This window comes from Megalops cyprinoides, chromosome 22 (assembly GCF_013368585.1).
Source record: "Megalops cyprinoides isolate fMegCyp1 chromosome 22, fMegCyp1.pri, whole genome shotgun sequence".
In the NCBI taxonomy this organism is placed as follows: domain Eukaryota; kingdom Metazoa; phylum Chordata; class Actinopteri; order Elopiformes; family Megalopidae; genus Megalops; species Megalops cyprinoides.
Window position 1 is genome coordinate 9,793,043 of NC_050604.1, and position 20,369 is coordinate 9,813,411.

Here is a 20,369-nt window from a genome sequence, read left to right on the forward strand (position 1 = left end):
GCCTTTGTGTATATTTTTATTGTACATATCTATTGTTTGTTTTATAAAATATGCTTAGTTCAATCTGTATGTGATCTAAAAGTCATGGGACAGCCCACCTGATTGCAGGAGAAAGGGTTTGACTACAGGTATGACTATGCGTGGTTTGAAGAGTGTAACATTGTAACGGTGCAGGGGCCAGCATAGAGTCCTGACCTCAACCTGAAAGAATCTTTGGGATGAATAGGGAGAATTTGGGCAAGGGCAAGACAACCCTCTTCAGTGGTTGAGCTTGCTAATGCTTTAAAGGAGAACTGGAGCATGATACCATCAGCCTTCTACCAGAAATTAGTAGACAGTATTCCAAAGCGTATTGAAGCAGTCACTACAGCTTAAGGTGGGCCATGTCTGTATTTGGAATGAGGATTTTCTGTTTATAACTACCCATGTCCCATGACTTTTGTCTGAATTGTGTTCACATACTATGTTTGTGCAATTTACCAGACATGTTTTTTATTTCTTTTCTGAAAAGGTAAGGTAAAACCTTAGAGACAGGCCTGCAGGTGCATTATGGGACCTATTGGCTGAATTGGAACTACAGAGACACAATTACAGCTAGACTAGCTGTGGTGCAGTCTCCACAGTAAAGTAGAACATTTTCCTTTATGGAAAAAAGCATCTTCAAATGCCCAACTGTGAGTTGTAATTTGAATTGGATCATTTTAAACCCGTGACTACAAAAAAGTAAACATATTTCCATCGAGTGTAACAGAATACACTTTGAACCAGAGCACCACTTCGGAAATGATCATTCCCGCAAATATTGTTCTCCTTAGAATAATGTTGGCATACACATCCCTTTAAGGGATGAACTCCAATTAAAAATCTGCAGATGGAAAGTTTTCGAACAAAATGGCCTCAGCCTCATTAGGTTTTTGCATAGTTTTGTATCTCTTTCAGTTCTTGTCGTTGAGTGGCTGTTGTTGAGTTTTGGTCTGCGCTTTCATTACAGTGACGGATGCGGGGATTAAAAACAAGCTGCCGCTGCCTTCCAGCTCTGTCGGCACAGCGGAGCTCTAAAATGAGACCCAACACAACCCAACTGCCATGGAAACACCACGATGATATTTCAAAGTTAAAGCGCTGCGCTCGGGCACTGCCTGAGAATGCGACAGCCTGTTCGGTTCATTTTCAGATTTACAGGAGAGATAGCGGGAGATGGATTCCCTCACCCTTTGTTTGACATCAAAGGAAACACTCCCCTCTGTTTGAGCCTCATTGCCTTGGCAAGTTAAGCTCTCTTTGGCCGTATGTATTTCTGTTTCATCTCCAGGAAAGGGAGAAGGCCACTGCAACCCTCACAGTTACTCTCATAAATTGAGACGGGATGAGTTTGGCTTTTGTTCTTCTTTTGAACAGCGGTCCGTGTTTCAAAGCAGTGGCAGTGTATCATTCCCTTTAGATACGCAAAGGTATTTTGGTCTCTATGTTAGGAATCTGTGCTTTTGCACGCCACCAGTAGCCTGTCCTGTATTAATTGTGCTAGTGCTTCAGTTCAAAATGAGGTGTCTGTGCAGTCTACCCACAATGCACTTTGCCCTGACTAATCCATTCCAGAAAGTGTTCATTTTGGCAAATGTGTTTCTCGATGAGATTGGCAGTCACAGAAGTAACGACAACAGAATGCAATGAAACAAACAAACATGTTTAAACATACATCACTGGATGCTAACAGGCAAGCAGGTTGTGTGCACCATGAATAAAGGTCTACATCCAAACGAGAGTGAACATAATCATGACTCAGGGACTATGAATAAATCACAAGTTTTCTCATTGCTGGCAGATACCCTCACATGCATTACAGAGCATTGCATCACCTAGCCACTCTATGCCACCCACTAGTGGCTGACTGGAGAACTACACACAAGGCAAAGACTGGTTCTTCATCTGATAATTATCGGAAACCTGTTTTTTTGATGGTTTTGCACAGTCAAGAGGCATATGACTATACAAAGATCTCCCAGTAGCAGCTGATTCTTGTTTTCCTGATTGTATCAAATGTGGTATTATTGGTGAAATAGCATTGTTTTAACTGCAAAAATAAGAGCTCCTGGTTAAAAGCCATCTATAATGTCTTGTTGCAATCAAAATTATTGAATGTATCCTGAGCTCTTTATCATCAAAATGACTTAACATGAAGTCCACAGAGCTGCAGCTACATTATTAAGACTCAATTAAAGGGAAAAGAATCAACAGATGATGGGTGATCCTGCGAAAGAACTGGCAAGCTTGTTAAACGCACAAAAAATTGGACAAGTTCTCATCTGTTCTCATCTCATCTGTTTGTACTTCTCCAGCCAACGCTTCTGGAGACTGCAGTCCTGTCAGGAGGGACTGGCTGAGATGGGGAGTTATAGATTTTTCACCATCATTCAAAGATTGGTTTGTAATTATGCTCTGAAACGGCTTCATATTTTTCAGCCTGCTCCGCAGACAGTATTTGCACTTCATTTTCGGGTGCATCTTGTGAGCTCCAGCCGAGACTACAGCACATTATATCTGTGTAACGAGTACAGCTGTGTCTCAGTTGCAGGGTGTGGCTTATGAGTTCAGTGGGTCAGATGAGGCCTAAAATGAGAGACTGCAGGCTAATAAAAGCTTTAAATGTACCCTGTATGGCCTAAAAAAAAAAAACACCAGCACCATCACCATTAAAATGCAATTGTCTACACACGTATTGTATGATGCCTTTGAGTTTTGATGCATTTGTTTAGCGAGAGGTCGGCAAGTCATAACCCTCCTTTAGTTGTTTATATTTGGAGTAAAGTGGCCCTCTAATGACTTGCGCGCTGCCTACTCTGCTTGACTGCATGTCTCATCAGCAGCCGAGGAGGGGTTCATTTCGGTGCTTTTCCGCCTGGTTAGCCCCGCTAATCACCAATGAACGCAGCACTCCCGTGCCGCATTAGGGACAAGGCTTTAAGGTTATTGTCTTGGTGCTGTAGCCAGGAATGGTGACGGTGTCGTCACGTAACCCAGATTCTACACCTGACAGCGGCACCACGCCCAAGGCTGAAGCCCGCTGCGGTGAACCCATTGTCGCCTTGGTTTTGCGGTGATGGGCAGGCTCGGGGGGGACACCATGTCAGGTCGGAGAGTGGGTCAACCATTCGCAGTTTTGCAGGTGTATTGACGTGGCAAATAACATGGGGGCAACTACTGAGTGCTGGTGTTTTCACACCTAAGAGATGCTGTGGAAGAAGGGGAACCATTACATTTACTGTACAGTACACAAAAGCCCAGGGAGGTTAGAGCACTTTCTAGGATGACAGAGGTCTACAGTAAGTCATAAAGGAACTCCAGAACTGGCTATGAGTATGGCGACAATAGGAAGTACTCCCAGTATGACAAGTCCCCTAAACCAAACTCCTGATTGCAAGTATGCATGAACCAGAAAAAGAGTTGTAGTCCCATGGGTATAGAGATTCTCTCCATAATGTCGGTATGGAAAAGCCCACAAAACAATACAGACCATGTTTTTGCCATTGACATGACTCTCTTTGGCTGTTACAAAGGGAGCAATGGTTAGCATTGAGGATGTACAGCCTCACATTGAATAGCACTGTACATGACCGAAACGGTCATGATTCATACTGAAAGTATGTTAATCATACGGCACCTTTCTTTTGTCGTTTGAACCATACCTACCTTCCTAGTCTTAATGTGTTTTGTGAGATACAGCAGTGAATTATCAGGATTAAACACATTTAAATGCTCTGCAACTTCAGCTAAAGTTCTCTTGGCAAGTGTGTTGTGATGAATCCTGTATTATGCTGTCCATAACTCATCAGAGTTTATCCAGTATCAGCATTCAACATGGCATGAAGAGACGAACAGCAAAATAAACTACAGTGGAAGTACTGATGACTAAACATGGCTGCATAACCATCAGTCACAAGTCTTTCAGTATGCAGAAGTTGATGCTGCATATCTTTAACTGAAGGCAAAAGTACTATGAGAATGCACTGGGTGTTTGCTGTGTTTATAACTTGTGATGTGTTATTTTTCAATTGTACTGTAAGTGACTGATCAAAGCCTCTGCACGCCCTCAACAGGACAACATCAATGGGTTTATTATACCTGTGCTTAAAGCTAAGTGCTAATAGGACTGTCTACTTAGCTTCAAATTAAAGTGCAAAGGAATACCCCTTAATGGAATGATATTTTATGTAATTCCTGATTTAATTACACAGGAAGATTAATTAACAACTAAAGGGCATGCATTAATTCACCTTAGCAGTGATGATCACTTTCTGTGGGCTGACCGCTGAGAGAAAGCAGCTTACAGCTGCTCCTGCCAGATGTCTTTTTCTACTTTTAGGATATTTTGGGCTTGTTGCTCTTAACATCACGCCCTCTACTGTTGAAAATGGAACCTAGATTTGGTCAGTCCTGAGGAGCAAGGTCCATGCCACACATGTGCCATTTGCTATGGCTTTTAACGCATTGAATCAATCTCCTGAACACCACTTACGTTTTTGCCAAACCAAAGCTGAGTTGTATCTGATGATGCGAGGCTTCCACAATGATCGTAACGAATAGAAAACTGCATTTTAGTTACATTAATCAGAGATCACATTTCCCAGGTCGTCAATAAAGTGGTGATTCCAAAAGTGACGTAATTCAATCTGAAGAGCGGCCTCCAATTTTTCGTGTCACATGTGCTAATTGTGCCAGCAGTTGTTGCGAGCAGAGCATGTGTGGCACCCCTGCCTCCCTGCTTGCCCCCCCGCCCCCTCCCCCCCTTGCATGATCGGGCAGTTCTCGTCACGCGCCCAGCTCTCCCCTCTCATTAAGCTCACATCCCGCTGTGTCTTCCAGGCTTCCTCTACGCTCTGAGCAGCAGCAAGCGTGGCATAAAAGCGCGAATCGCCAGGCTCTTCCCTTGCCGGGCTGCCAAAAAGAAGTCAGGCCGAACCCAAAGCAAGTTGCTCAGCTCTTTTTCTATCTCCCTCCTCCCTCTCTCCTGCCTTTCTGGGGGCGGCTCTGATGAGAGAGCCGGACCCGCTGTGCCTGCCAAGGGCTTCGGCTGGCAAATCAAAAACCGCCTCGGCGTGGTAGCGCTCGTCCGCCCAGCGGAGTCGGGGTGGCATCACAGAGCCTGCCGGCGACCGGCACTCTCTCCGCCACGTCTGATGTCCCTGTCAACCACGTCTGTCCACAGCCAGCTGGGGGAAGAACAGAAAATATCTGCCGCAGGGACGCGATCAGGAGTTGGGATCTGTCAGCTGCGCGTCCGACTGAGCTGAATCCTATCCTCCCATGTTATTTTCCATGTTCAGAAGCAAATCAATGTCCTCAACAGATGGCTCCCCAAAGGGTAGTTCTTTACCACCAATAGATGTGTTATAGAGGTTAATGAATACTCGGTCTAAATCAATTGCATGTTTATAACACTGCAGTGTTACCTGGGCTCTTTGTTATTGGTGCTCTTATGTCATGTGAGTTGCACAAAGAAACTTTAAATCTGTAAAATCAGGACATAATCCAGTAGTTAGGAATTGGTCGTCCTTGCTGCGGAGAAGCCTGTTAATCATGAAAACCAGACAGAAACAAACTCAGGACAACTGTTTACAGTAAGTTCTCTGCCTCCCTTACCTGTCACGCAGAAGCTGTCTCCGCACCATACCCACACCCAGAACTAGAATAGCACACGGAGAGAACACTGTTTCCAGGGCTGGAGATACTCATTGGTTTTTCAATGTTTTTTCTCACTTTTGCGCTCTTCCTTATTTGCTGTGTTTCATGTTTACACTAGGACCGCGTGACGTGACCTGCGGTGGCTGATTCTGTCAGAGTGCCAGTTTGACTGATGTGATGCTCTTATGTCCTTGACAGTGTATCCATGATGACAGCATTGACAATATGTCTTAGTCCAAGTAGACCGCTGTAATGTGTGCTATGATCGCTTGGGTTATGGAAGATTACTCCCAAGTGAAGCATCAAGGTTCAAGGGCCCTAATAAGACTCCTTGTATGTTCCAGGGCCATGTACATGTATTTCCGTTTGGATCTTCAAGTATCCAAAACCACCCAGTTCAAAGGGTCTATAATGATTGTGTTTGACATACAATATGTATTGGTGTGCCTCATTATGAGGAGTACTGCCTGTTTGAACGTTAGTCCACACTGCCGCCCAAAGTGTATGCTTCTTATTCCTGTTTTCTTGGTTCATGCTCTGAATTAAAGTGGCACCTCAGAGATTCCATTTCACTGAAACCACATTGGCGTGTATGGTGCGGGAGAGTGGAGGCTGGTTAACTTCAAGTAAGGGAAGTTAAAACTTACCTTTAAAGTGCTGCTTTTCAGGAACGTTTTGTGCTTCACGTGATTACCATGTGGGTGGATTTAAAGAAGGATCACCTATGTGCAGATTTCTGCGCTATTGAAAGACTGAGCAGTGGCACAGTGAAGCCTTTCAATATAGCTATCGACTGGCAAGCTGAACAGAGACAAAGGGGTGTCTGCTGGTACTCTGGGTACATCAGTGATTACCTCTGTGAGAGTGAAGAATGATCATTAGTGATGGGTCATTAAAGCATTTCAGGAGAATAAGATACGATTTGCAAGGTTATGGGCATCTAATGAAACTGTGCCAGGGGTGTGTCCTGATAATTACTTTGCGACCCTTTGAATTCCTATCAGTCATTAAAACTTAAGCTTAACGTTTTGACTCCCATTGGAACTTGCTTATTTAGTGTTTTTTTTAATGTCCTTGTCCTTTCATCAAGGATGTGGTATTATAAAAGTATTTCTGTACAGAAGGGTTTGCTCAGTTCTGCTGGGATGGGATTTGCTTATGCTGTAACTTTGAAAAATGTAGAAATTTTAATGGCCTACGAATTGAGTCATGCTGGAGTTCTTGTACCTGGGTATTTGTCATTAAGATTGTGTTCACCTCTCTGTTACTTTAGGATGTTTAGCTGGTTAGCTGTAGTCATGTAATACATCACTAGTAGTGCTGCACTTTCTTATTTGCAGCCTGTGTTTCAGACTTGATTCCTCTAAGACAATCAAGTCATCCTAGACAGAGGCAGCGAGCAAACTCCTTTTTCTGCAAATAACTATATAAAATATATAAATAAAAAAGAAGAGGAGCTGGTGGAAGGGGGAAGACATGCAGGCCTTAGAATAACCACCTGTGGGGTCCTCATGGAAAAAAAAAAAAAAAAAAAACACTGTCATGAGGTCACACAGCCGTAGCTCTTCCCCTGTGACTACTTATTATAGATGTTCCTGAGAAATACGTCTCTGCTCCATCACGGCACGGTGTAAGTGGCGTAATTAGGAGACGATCACTGGGCTATCTTAGCCGACATTGATGTTGCTCAGCGTGAGAGGCGTTTCCTACGCAATTTCATTTACCTCCTGTGCCGCCTCCAAATTGCCATATATCATTATAGCGTGACAAAAGGCTCCTCTCGCAAAGTGTGGAGATTCAGCTGTGGAAGGAAAAAAAAAGCACTCAGAGTTGCTCCTCTCATCTCCACTCAGTGGGGGAGAAGAGATTGATCTGCTCTCATGAATCCGCTCCTCCGGCAGCCCTCACCATGCTGGGGCTCATTGTTACTCCAGCAACAAGGACCTGCATTGCGCTGTTTCTGCATTCAAAGTACCATAAGCATATCACACTGCGACTGCATTGAATGTAAGAATAATGAATACAGTACCATAACTAGCTTAGGTACCACTCAGTGACTTGATTCTGTAACAAAAGAATAGTGCATTAAGAGGAAGAAGTTTCCACCTGTGCCACATCTCCACAAAAGAGTGAGCTGAAAAGTGGTGTTGATTTTGTTCCAGAAGTAACCGGAGCAAAAAACGGCTACACTACAACTCCAGTCCTCTCTGCTCGAGCTCTCTGATCAACTGGCATCTGACTGCTGAAAGAAGGACACCGCACAGTCATAGTTAAAGAAATGTGTTTTTCTTGGTTGCAGACAGCGTCGACGATGAGCTAGAGCAGTCCATGGTCCGCCACCGCCCCGAGGCCTTGGAGCACCTGGAGGCAGAGACCAAGTTCACGAAAAAGGAGCTACAGATCCTCTACAGAGGCTTCAAAAATGTAAGTGTCCCCTCATGTGGGCAAAGCGCTCCTCTATTTCCTCCACAGGGTACTCAACCCCCCCCCCCCCCCCCCCCCCCCCAACCCAAATATGATTAACTGCAGTACTCTCTCTCTCTCTCTGAATGTTCTTTCCCCTTTTACAGTGGTAACTTCAGCAGTTATTCTCTGTGGGTAAATGTCCACCAGTTTAAAGCAGATCTACAGGCAACATCGATTTCTGTCATTGGATTATATTAGCTCTTTTCCTCAGCTGACTGAGGCTGGAATCATCTGCTCCCAAAGTGAATGTATACATTATTCTGTATGTGCATTATACATTAAAACTCTTCATCATGGGTTTTTTTTTTGCCAGTTAGTCAGATGGCATGGGGACAATGTGAGCACAGCTGGGAGACCCCTGTCCCTTTGTTATGGGTGCTGACAATGGTGACATCACGAATGGTGACATCGCAGAAGATGCCTGGGGGGCATGGCTTTAAGAGTACACTCTCTCTTCTCTGGACATCACACGTCTGGTCGTTCTGGTTTCTGTGAAATGTGCCAAATTCATCCAAGGTTCAGTAAGCGGACCTGCCTGAATGCCACGGTGGGGACAGAGGTAGTCTAGACTGCAAACAGCCATTTCTTGGCTAATTACACTGATAACAGTAATGCAATTAAAAGGCCTGTCTTGAATGTCAGTCTTCTGCAACAGAAGAAACGATCCATGTGATGACACCCAAAGACTGCCTCTATGCAAATATTTGAGGCTATTAAGAGTTGGTGGGTTATCTTCACATGAATCTTTCCTGTGTGGCTGAGTCAATTATGACAAGGATTTAAATAACCTTAATTCATCCACAGTCATCTCTTCCTGCTGTTTAATATCTGTTAAGAGTACGGATATAATGATTAAAACATGACAGAATGAGATATGGGAAAATAGAGATGTCACTGTTCTAATTATATATTGACACATTAGTAGTGTTGTCTTGTGTAATGCTCAGCAACAATCCTGTAAGTCTGAAACCTGATATTATATTATGTATTAGCTTTACAGCCCAAAACGGTATGCCAGCAGCTGCATTCGTGGTGTCCTTTTGCCCTTTCTCTTTGCCCACAGAACTTCATTACCTGCCCCATTGTCCGGAATAGGAAAGTGCTGATGCTGTCACTGGTGATGTTGGAACAAATATTGAACTGAATGTCTGCTGAGAAGTGCTGTTCATGAAATAAATGAACTTTCATCATTTGCAGTGGAAGGCTGTTTTTACCTCCTGGAATTGTTGTTGTTGTACTGTGAACGATAGTGTTATCTCCTCACATCATATTTAAACAGGTGCAGGTTTTGTACTTTTCTTGTCATTTCGCGACATAATTGATTAGTCCTCACTTGGTGTGCTTGTCCTCCTGCTGGACATTTTAAATAATGGAGTGTGTTAATGTGCCTGCACAAACATTAAGCACTCGTGGTGGTGATGTCATGGTTCCATGGTTCAGGAGGTGGACTTGCAAATAGATTGTCACAGGTTTGGATGCATCAGTGCTGTTGTATGCAATCTGATGGTTTCAGTGAAAATCCAGCTGTACATGGATGATGCTGTACGTAAAGATGTGATGTCGGTAGGTGACTCAGAAAGGAGATCTGCTAAACAGATACTATAGATGCATTGCATTATAATGTATTGTTTAAGAAAAATCCCAAGTCATGTAAGAAGAGCCCATGTGTTAGCATCAGTCTAACAGAGGCTGTGCAGTTTCAGCAGTGACTGAGGAGGAGATACCCAGAATCCCCGAACCTGCATTTCCTGCTCTGAAGTGTTTCAGCAGGCCTAAAAAATGGAATCAGTCAAATGACAGACCTTGAACATAAGATGTGATTATGCGTGAAGTGCTTAACATCCATTTTGTTCATTTTTCAGTTGGACATGATGGATAAAATCATGATGGGTGTTTCAGTTCAGACCCAAATTTACCACAAATAAGCAATGTGAATGCCCCCTTCGCTGACAGCTTCCACTTTGCTGCACCATTAACTGTTGATTCAACGAACATTTCACCAAGCCTTTATGCCTGAATGGTGTGAATTTGCAGATTTTGACTTGGTAAAATGATCTGGAGGAAAGGTCAAGAGATGTGAAAGTCAGAATGCCTGTGATAATGATCTCATCAAATCAGTCCAATTAAATCAATGCAGATTGTTAATAACTAAGATGTGATTTGTTCCAGTTCCGGTTTGCTATTTACGGTTTTCCAGACTAAATCGAATTTCGGATGGCCTGAATAAGCAGTCACTTTACATCTTACACCGCACCGACTAATGACTTGGATCTGTGGCTGTGTTTGGAGTTCCCCTCCATCATTACTTTGTATTTTCTAGGGTGACTGTGGGAAGTGCCTGAGTTCAAAGATCTCTGGTGACTGGCTGGAGGTGGTGTAAATATTAACCTCATATTAATGATGTATTACTAAAAACTTTTTCTCCACAACAGTCCGCTGCAGCTTCTCTGAGTTTTGAAGCATTCACAAGTATTCATTTGGTCTCTTTATAGTTATTACCATGAATCTCAATATTATATGGAGCAGACTCCAAGCATCTTTCTGCAATAAAACTGGTTTGTGAAGGTCTCACAGGAAGGAATTTTATATCGGGATTTAATTTCCTAATTAACACTGGATCTCATTTTGATGTGCACCATATATAAAGAATGAAAAAAAAGAGAACAGAACAATATACTATATTTATTTGTTGGTAGATTAGCTGCCCCAGACTACTTTAACGGTTTATCCAAGAAGACCATAAAACAATTAAAGGGCAACAATAAATTTGAATGAAAAACTTGGTAGGGATTCTGTTGCTCGAACAGTTGCAGTGAGGATGTGATTTCCAATTACTTCCTGTGGAGAGCACGATTAGGATGTTTGCTGGTTCATTTCTAATGAACTTGTTTCCTTAAGATGTAAAGGGAAGCTAAGTTCAAATGTACCCTCTTGTATCTTCTCCCTCCCCCCCAGGAATGTCCGAGTGGGGTTGTAAACGAAGACACCTTTAAAAGTATCTACGCACAGTTCTTCCCACAGGGAGGTATGTAACACTGTTATGAACTCACTATGATATGTGCATTCTTTTGCACTCCTCCTTTGTCAAATTCACGCGACCCAGAGGAAAGCTGGTTTAAGAAGCGCTGGTGCTGTCCGGACACCTTCTCTTGGTGTGGGCTGCAGTGCTCCCTTTAAGACAGCGTGTGTTGAAAAATTGAGCAGTTTAGGGAGAGACGCACACCCCAAAAAGCCGAGTGCGGCCCCCGTGATGAAAGCATGACTGCAAAGACGTTAAACGGCGCACGCAAACGATAAGCTTTTCACAAGGGACTTCATCTTTCAGCACATCTAAATAGGCTTTAGCGCTTCTCTCTTATCCCACCCAGCCACTGCAAACTGTGACACTTAATATTCATGAAATGACTTGTTTACCTATGCGTTGATTCATTGCTTTTCTTGTGTCCCTAGTGTGGCTCCACCTAAACAAACCGATCTAGAAAAAAATTACTTGTGAAATGACTTCCAAAAATCATGATTTACAATACCCTCTTTTAAAATTTATTCTGTGCGCATATTTTTGCAGGAAAAAAATACTGGCATTATATTTTCCCCACCTGAGGTCCTTAGTCATACAGTTTGTGTCACTCTGAATTCATATTGCATCTGTTCTTTTAAATTGTGTCCTGTTCCGCCATTGACAGAGAAAACACGATGTCCCAAAGCAATTACTGTGGAGGGGTGTTTAGTAGAGGTGCTGTTAAGTACAGCAGCAAATGGTCTTTTCAGCATTCGCCTGCCATACTCATAATAGACGTGCGATGAGACAGTATGTGATTATATGCCGTTTGCAAAGGAGGCCCACCGTTGCGTGTCGGGGTGCGTCTCTGTGCTGGGCTTGATTTGTGGGATAGTTGTGAATAATGACCACCGCTTGTTGCGTTGTCGTCCGCCCCCCTGCTTCCCCGCCTCCAATAACACTCACTATCTGTTTCACCACACACAGATAAACACACTAGGAAGGCTGAAGCAGTAATGTGACGGTAGTTTTCTCTGTTCAGCTTGTACTCAAGCATTCATACAGTCATGCACATGCACACACAGACACACACACTGCTATACACACGTGTGTCAAATGCACATTTGAGAGTGTGTAAATGACCAGCGGCATTTGATCAGGCATGTGCTGTAAGTCTTATTAAATACAGGGGGTATAAAGGCAGAAATGTTGCGCATTTTCATAGATGGTTAATTGTTGAGATGCTGTGTAGAAAGTGTGGCAGTTTTTCATCACCATGTGACACTGCAAACCTTAGGGTGCGATCTCGGTCTCAAGAGTAATGAGATTATAGGATAAGGCATTCTACTGCAAGCAGAAGTTATGTAATTCACAACAAGTGCTATAACTGTGCACATTGTGGTAGGTACCCTCATACCTGCCTAAATGTTTTGAGGCAGACTAAATAGACCCCTGAAGAGAAATAAAATCCCACTCCCCATTAACTCCCACTTCATTTGTTCTTTCAGATGCATCGAGGTACGCACACTTTCTCTTCAATGCGTTTGACACTGATCACAATGGCTCTGTGAGTTTTGAGGTAAGCACATTGTGGTGTGTGCAATGTTAACTGCCACAGATCTTTCTCACACAGATACAGGATTGGGTAAGACATTGTCTGGTGTTTGATTTCCTCAGATATCCAGGGCTGAAGTATTTGCTTGGTGTCAGCATCATTGATTTAGTATTTGTTTCATGTAAGACACAGAGACTCTGTCTCTGTCTGACTTGAATCATTTTGCAAAACTCCTGAACATCATTATCTATATCTTCAATGTTGTGACCATGACAGTGTGACAATATGGAAGCTTTTTTTTTTTTAAGTGGACTCAACCATCTTTGTTCTGTAACCACAGTGTTGTGTGTTTTTTTTGTCCAAAGTAGTTCTTATCTCATTAAGTTTGATTGAGCTGTTAGTTTTGAACAAAGATCTGGCATGTGCTATTTGGGGAAGATGCAAGCAGCATCTATTTATTTCTTGTTATGGTTGCCCCTGAAACAAACAAACAATGCCAATGAATATTTGATATGATTACAGGTAATAAGAACTAACTGTTCTATTGACTGTCTTAGGAGCTAAAAGTAACTACAACCTCTCTGTTTCAGGTGAAAAAGTGAATATGTAGCATTCTAAATGTAATTAAGTTCTGTATATACTAATGTATTCCGTTTGGGACACACCAACACACCATCAGTAACTGTCTTCAAGGACTTACAGTAAATAACTTGTAGGTGGTGTCCAACCCAGATGGGCGTTTAATTCAGAGTTCAGTCAGACCGGATTAATGAGGAACAGTTGGAACTTAAACCAGTGTACTCTGTGCCCTAAGGGTTATGGCAGGGACGTCCTATTTAATTTAATAAATTTGGTTCTTAATGGTATGAACATAACCCAGTACTTGACAGTCATCATGAGTAAACTAGTATGTCAAGAGTATGTATCCATTGATGTGTAACACAAGAGCTTCTGGCAGAAAACTTACCTTTACTCTGTCCACAGGACTTTGTCATGGGACTTTCCATTTTATTACGGGGAACAGTGCAGGAAAAGCTCAACTGGGCATTCAATCTATATGACATTAACAAAGATGGATACATAACTAAAGAGGTAAGGGGTTGTGCGCAGAAGCTGATGTTCAAATCATTTTTGATTAATGCGTTTTCCTGGTAACTGTGCATATTGTCGTGACAGACCATGCTGTCCTATTGTTTTCATTCCTTTCTGTTCAGCACTTGTTTTTGAAAGAGCAGATCACTGCGTTTATCAGAGGAGGGCTGCTGAATAAATGTTTGTTTTTTTCCAGGAAATGCTGGACATTATGAGAGCCATCTATGACATGATGGGCCGATGCACGTACCCGATGCTGAAGGACGAAGCACCCCGGCAGCACGTCGAGCTCTTCTTCCAGGTAATACTGAGTTATTTACAATAATTGTGCGAATCGCCACGTGTATCAAATACCATGCAAAATGGTGACTCAGCTTTTCTTAATGCTTAATGTTTTTATGTTTCGTTTTATTTCCCCACGTAATAATAGTAAGTGAGAGAAAAAAGCAAGACTTTCTTCAATACTCAGAGTTAAGGGCAGGGGGTGTTATAGTTAGGTTAGGTTATAGTTTTAAGTTGTTTGGCTGTTAAAATGAAAAGCTACACAGCCTGTATCTGAAAGCCAACTAACATAATTACTTGCCATTTTTTTCCCATTACCTCGCCCCGTAGAAAATGGACAAAAATAAGGACGGAGTGGTGACCATAGATGAATTTATTGACTGCTGCCAAAACGTGAGTACTTTTTTGCCATTTCTTTTTGAAGTGCGCAAGCCCTTTTGGCAGATGCAGGTGCATCATGTTCCGTTACTGTGGAAACCAAAATACGCCAGTGTGGACTCTCAGGACAGCATAATGCGGGTCAGGGGTGTAAATGAGGCTCAAAGCCATCCGGGATGCAAGGAGAGGGACTCGCTGTGCGGAATGCTCGATGGCCTGTCGCCCCGTCTCCCGGCAGCAGCACGGGCGCACGTCATTGGCTATGAGAGGCAGGGAGATTCACACTGGGGGGGCTGCAGTCCCTGGCAGGGGGGGTCAGCTCTCATCCCTGATAGCCTGACACAGGTGCGACAAGTACAGCCCTACCTGCTGGGCGCGTTCGATGCACTGAAAATCCTCTTAGGTGTATTGTATGTATTAAGCGAGTGCTATCAAGATCCGAGTGTTTCCTTGTTATGCTTACCTGCCGGCTACATCTGATGCAGTGACAGCCCTTTTTGGTATTGTTTGATTGTTATTGCAGCCCCAGAGTTTCCTTGTTGTGCTCACCTATTCTGCTCTCCCCACAGGATGAAAACATAATGAGGTCAATGCAGCTGTTTGAGAATGTCTTATAACTCCGGTCTGCTCTGGAGCCCCTTGATAACCACTTCCTCGTTCTTCGATATGTTCCTCACAGGACCTTCAACTCCGTACTCCATACAAGATATCGACAATGTGCCGGGGGCACATTCGGTAGTATTTTATGCAATCTCAACTGGTTTGACTGCTCCCCCTTGAAAATGCTGTATACATTTATTACAGTAAGCTCCATTTTAGGCATTTTGAAGAAAGATAGAGTTATTATAATATGTAGTGTATTTAAATGTGAAGTCACAAGGAAATGGTTCGTTTCAGCATTGAATTGTTTGCGATTCATCCTCCACTTAGCCTGTAAGGCCATTCAGACAGTATTTGTGTTTCTTTATACAAAAAAGCATTTTGTGTCTGTGAAGCTCTCAACATAATACGTACAAAGAATTCTGTCTTAAGAAGACATGTTTTCTGTCCCTGGTAATTACACCTTGCAAGATTTGAGCTAAATCCTTCAGGCTCAAAGTGCTGTGTATATATTCCCCTCCTTCTATAATGCAGTAACTCTGCCAGTTGTCTGCCTTCATTTTATTTGTCATTGCTCTGTCATTGAAAATCTCCCTCTGGCTGCATTGATAAGCAAGTGTGTGGCCAGACTTCTTTACTGAAGGTGATTTAGCCTGTTTCATTTAGCTGTGATTAAAAGGGTCACCTCCGTCGCTTATTGTATTTGCTGAAATCCACAAGCAGGACATGTTTCCAAACCCTAGAGCCGTGGCAATCCTCCTTGAGTTTGACTGACAAAGACACTGTTTAAGACTTACGCTGTGTAATATAAACATGTACAGAACATTATATAAGAAACGTACGAGTGACTTGAAAGACTGATAATTTTTTTGCCAATTACAATAACAGGTCATACATTACATCGTGTACCCTTCGTAAGGCCTTCACAAGACATACATCACGCCTTCATGAGCATGTCATTCCTATATACTTTGTAAAGCATTCACATACAACTTCAGTGCTTATGTGAGCTTAAGTAGAATGATATAGCACATTTTTGTAAAAAAAAAAAAAAAAAGAAAGAAACTAGGACATGAACATGAACGCGCTGTATCACTATGAATGCTTTGCAATGTAGCCATGCCATGCTCCGTTTATGTTCCTTTATGCTCACGTTATGTTGAGTGTGATCCAATGTTATACTATAGTTCATATGTATTCCCTATTTGATTTTCATGCTGGATATTGAAGAGCGTAGTTTCCTGTAGAGGCACACAAACGCTGTAGTATTTACCTCAAGTATGCAACTTTGACATGATGTCCTACCATGCAGCTCAAGGAGGTGTTAGCGTTTTTTTACTTGACATACTGTATGTGTATATTTCTTGTATGTTTCATCCATGGTTTTAAGTGCTAGTTACTATGTTTTGACTGCATGGTAAGCAGAACTTGGCCCTTTTGTTTCATTTGAATAACTGATCATGATGACATTGTATACGCAAAATTAAAGCAGAGTAAATGTACAGTATTCGATGATATATCACAATGAAGAAGTATGTGTTTTTTATTGCTGTCTCATGTTGGGAAGTATTAAAGCTTTGAAAACACCATATGGAAGAGTGCTGGCAGATACAATGACGGAGTGCAATCAGTCATTCCTGTGTTAAAACTGATCTCCTAACTGCTTGGCTGTTTCCTTCAGATTGTTGCTATCCCCCATTCACTCCCAATCACTTCTGGCTTGTCCTCTCGTTTGTATTGTGCCTGAAGATCTAATGTAATGTCTGATTAGAGGACTGATGCATTGGAGATCACCCTGAGAGGACTGGGATTGGCAGGAAGTGCACTAGGGAAACAATTGAAAGATGTTCCAGCCATGAGACATGCTGGGTAACAGCATGGCACAGCATGGATGCCAATTCAGCTTTAGACATCTTAAACTGAGGCTCTCTATTCTCTCTGTCCATCTCTACTCGGGATCTGAAGGATGTATGATTTTAATCTGATTTCACTTTGCCCCTAACTTTGTGCGTGTGCGTGTGCGTGTGCGTGTGCGTGTGTGTAATGAACAATAATGAGTTCCTTAGTCCCATGAAAAAAATGTAAGAAATAATAATGTGTAAGAAAAAACATAGCTCTTAAGAGCTGGAACACATTTATTCAAAGTTCAGACATGATATGTAATTGTTAGATTCAGTCATGCTTCAAGTTCTTTCTGCAGTTTTACTGTATAATAGTAGTATGCATTCATGAGGGATTCACTGGGACCTAACCAATTAACCAATTAGCACCTACGTCAGCCATGGACTGGAAGCTTTCCAACAATTTATCCTGATTGGCTAAGACATTGTACAGCAGTGAATAGCCATATAATACAGCCATAATAATATGTTCTCTATTTCTGAGTGCATGATAATGGAGTATAATTTTGGTAAATTAACCATTGTCACTACTGATATGTTTATAAGGTAGGCTACAATTAGCTGTTAATACATTCTTGGAGTAAATCTTACATTGTGTAAATATGCATTAGATGAATATGCCTTTATGATTTTTATATGCTGGAGGCTCACCCACTGGTAAGTTATTTTTCCCCCTATCTGTTTCAAACTTGTATGGATTAACTGTGGTGATGACATATTTTGACTTTTATGACATTTTGCCATAAAAGTCAAAATATGAGTCACTGATATTGTTTATCTCTGTGTCACATTTACAGATTTTCCTGATCATTCAAGTTGAAAGTTTACTGTAAATTCAGATCCATTAACAGTGTTGAATATGTTTTCGCATTGTATACCCATTACATGGCATCAGACACATATATTTACATTACACATCCATTAATTTACAAGAAATTAACACTTATATATTGTTTTCATAGAAAACGTAACAATGAAGGTCACAATATTGTTATGATTTGGATACGGATAACATCCATAACATTTGTTTCAATACTTCAGCCAGTCTACTGTTGTGGACCTATATCAGTAACCACCTGGAATGATATAAAATTAGTCGTTCAGGGATCACGTTATTCAAATGAATAATGATGGCAGCTTTGATCAGCAACCTTATGGGTGTGCTAGGAGTTCACTTTTTTAAATTGAGGGTGAAAAAAAACTCACTTCCCCATTAGGTTTCATATGTCCACTGGGGTAGCTGAACATACATGTGGTAATAGCGACCCCCACTGGTTGTATTTTTCTTGACGTTTGCAATTTTATTTCCAGGTTTGAGTAATGGTACCAAGCATTATGGCCCTTTCACTGCTAGATGAATTAAGGTTTACTTACACAAGGCAATTATATTATTTAAAATCATTTAGAATATACAACACCATGCCCTAGACACTTCACATAGTCATGAAACTATAATGAGACATTTCTTCACTTGTTGGAAAATATATTTACCAAAACAAAAGGGGATTTAAAGATGGAGAAGGTATTTGGGAAGGGTCATTTCCAAACATCTTGTAATTCTGTAGTCCTGCGTCTAGTTATTCTCAGTTTCAATCTGATAATGTACAGGAAATCAAGATGCCTGCAGGGATAAGTAGCTACTTTTCAGTGTTCGGTCAATGTTACCTTTGAAGTGCAGACATAATGATCATCCCTACACCTTCCTCATAAAGACATATGAAGTGAAACTCAGACTGCAAAATGTGCATCGCCTCCATATTCTTAATCAGTATCTGATGAACACTTAAAAAAGATATTTAAAAACAAAAGATGGTTGGTAATACCCAGCCTTCCATTTTAACAGATGCATTTAGGAATCAAATTGCTTGTAAAGATTAATGAAATCCTCCATTTTACCGGTGAAAGATAATCAGGATCATATTGTAAGAAATTTAATTGTCTGTCCTGGGGAAATTCACAATGTAGTGCGCAATTAGTGGTTTACATTATATTACATATTCAAACCACTCAGAATTAGTATAGCCTACTTTTTGAAGTGACGTGTGAAGAACTCTTTGATGGGTTTTTTATTTTATTTTTTACTGATGCGGCAAAGGTTAAAAGCTCAGCAGCTGTGCCCTTCCTAGGAACTGGAACCTCAAACCTTGGTTGATTTGTACAGCAATCAATGAAGATGCTCATCAGTCCATATTATGCTCATTATATTATTATTTATATTATTATACTATTTAACTATTCGTTAGCATATTTATTGCTGCTGCCCATATTAAGTTGGATGAAAAAAACAAAAACAACCACAAGCCGGATGGATTGAAACATGGTAGTTTAATCCAAATACAGTCCTAGAAAGGCTTTAATGTAAAAACATTACACAATGCCATCAGTCGTCTTCCTAAATGCCCACAGATGCTTCCATTTTTCAAGACTCTCCATTAGAATGTACTACATTCCATTTGTTGTCTTTTACAGAGTACAAAACAGGTCTATCCATTCACTACAATGGTTACACACATATTACCTGAGACGTATATGCATACAAACCATTTTTATTAATGCGAAATTAATATAAGAACTTTAACACAAAGTATTTGCAAAGTTGCATCGTGAGGACAACTCATCAAGGTGAATGAAAATAAAAAAGACTGCTAAAAGGCACATCATGTTTTGTTTGTGTATGAGAACATATAAATCAAAGTATACAAATGTACTTCATGTGATTAGTTGCATGGATTAATGCATGGATACTGACAGGCCAGGATTATGCTGTCAGGTTATGAAATCTGAACCTTTTTGAGATGCTAGCTGCAGGTACACAAAGCACTGAATATGTCACAAAAAAACCGTGGTTGATCTTCTTACAAAGAAACAAACTTATTCTTTCATTGACAATTGTGTAAACATCAGAGTCTGTGCTTTCCTACCTGAAGCTGCAAACGGCTATTTCAATGTGTCTTGTCTTATTTGGTCCAACTGGAGGAAACTGGAACACACTTATGGAAGTAGAGTCTAGTTACAATTTCTCTCCTTTCTCCTGTTCTCGATGGTGTTACATGAGACTGGCAGAGTGATTTCAGACAAACCTAAAGTGCATACAGGGCAGAATAACTAGGCCAAGCCTAACCACGGCCTCTTATTTGCTGTTTGCTTGCATGTTGGGACAAACAGATTAATTTCAGAATACAGAACTTTGAAATGCTTAAACTACTTACCTATAAATGGGAGCACGCACACATACCTGGGACAAGGAAAGTGTGGAATGTTTTTTTTTCTGTGTACCTTTCCACAGAACCTGTAAATCCTTTAGATTTTATTCATTTAAATTTTTAACCAGTTAGATTTATTTACATCGGATAATGCTGGTAGGTTTTCTAATCCCCATCCCTTCCAAAAAAACTGAAATGCATGTATGTTTTTCCCT

The 20,369-nt window shown here is 41.4% G+C and overlaps 1 protein-coding gene across 7 annotated transcripts in view; it reads left to right on the top strand.

Moving 5' to 3' along the window:
- Positions 1-16,538, top strand: part of LOC118769475 (Kv channel-interacting protein 4) — a 105,329-nt gene extending 88,791 nt beyond the window's left edge. For 6 of the 7 annotated variants that reach the window (XM_036516593.1, XM_036516587.1, XM_036516589.1 and 3 more), the window contains 7 exons: positions 7,979-8,103; positions 11,101-11,170; positions 12,652-12,722; positions 13,683-13,790; positions 13,987-14,091; positions 14,403-14,465; positions 15,020-16,538. In XM_036516593.1, the coding sequence (XP_036372486.1) occupies positions 7,979-8,103; positions 11,101-11,170; positions 12,652-12,722; positions 13,683-13,790; positions 13,987-14,091; positions 14,403-14,465; positions 15,020-15,067 (590 nt within the window). In that variant the 3' untranslated portion in view covers positions 15,068-16,538. Of the gene's footprint in view, positions 1-4,860; positions 4,963-7,978; positions 8,104-11,100; positions 11,171-12,651; positions 12,723-13,682; positions 13,791-13,986; positions 14,092-14,402; positions 14,466-15,019 lie in introns of all 7 variants that reach the window. The other variant, XM_036516586.1, reaches the window with a different exon arrangement.
- The last annotated feature ends 3,831 nt before the right edge of the window (positions 16,539-20,369 follow it).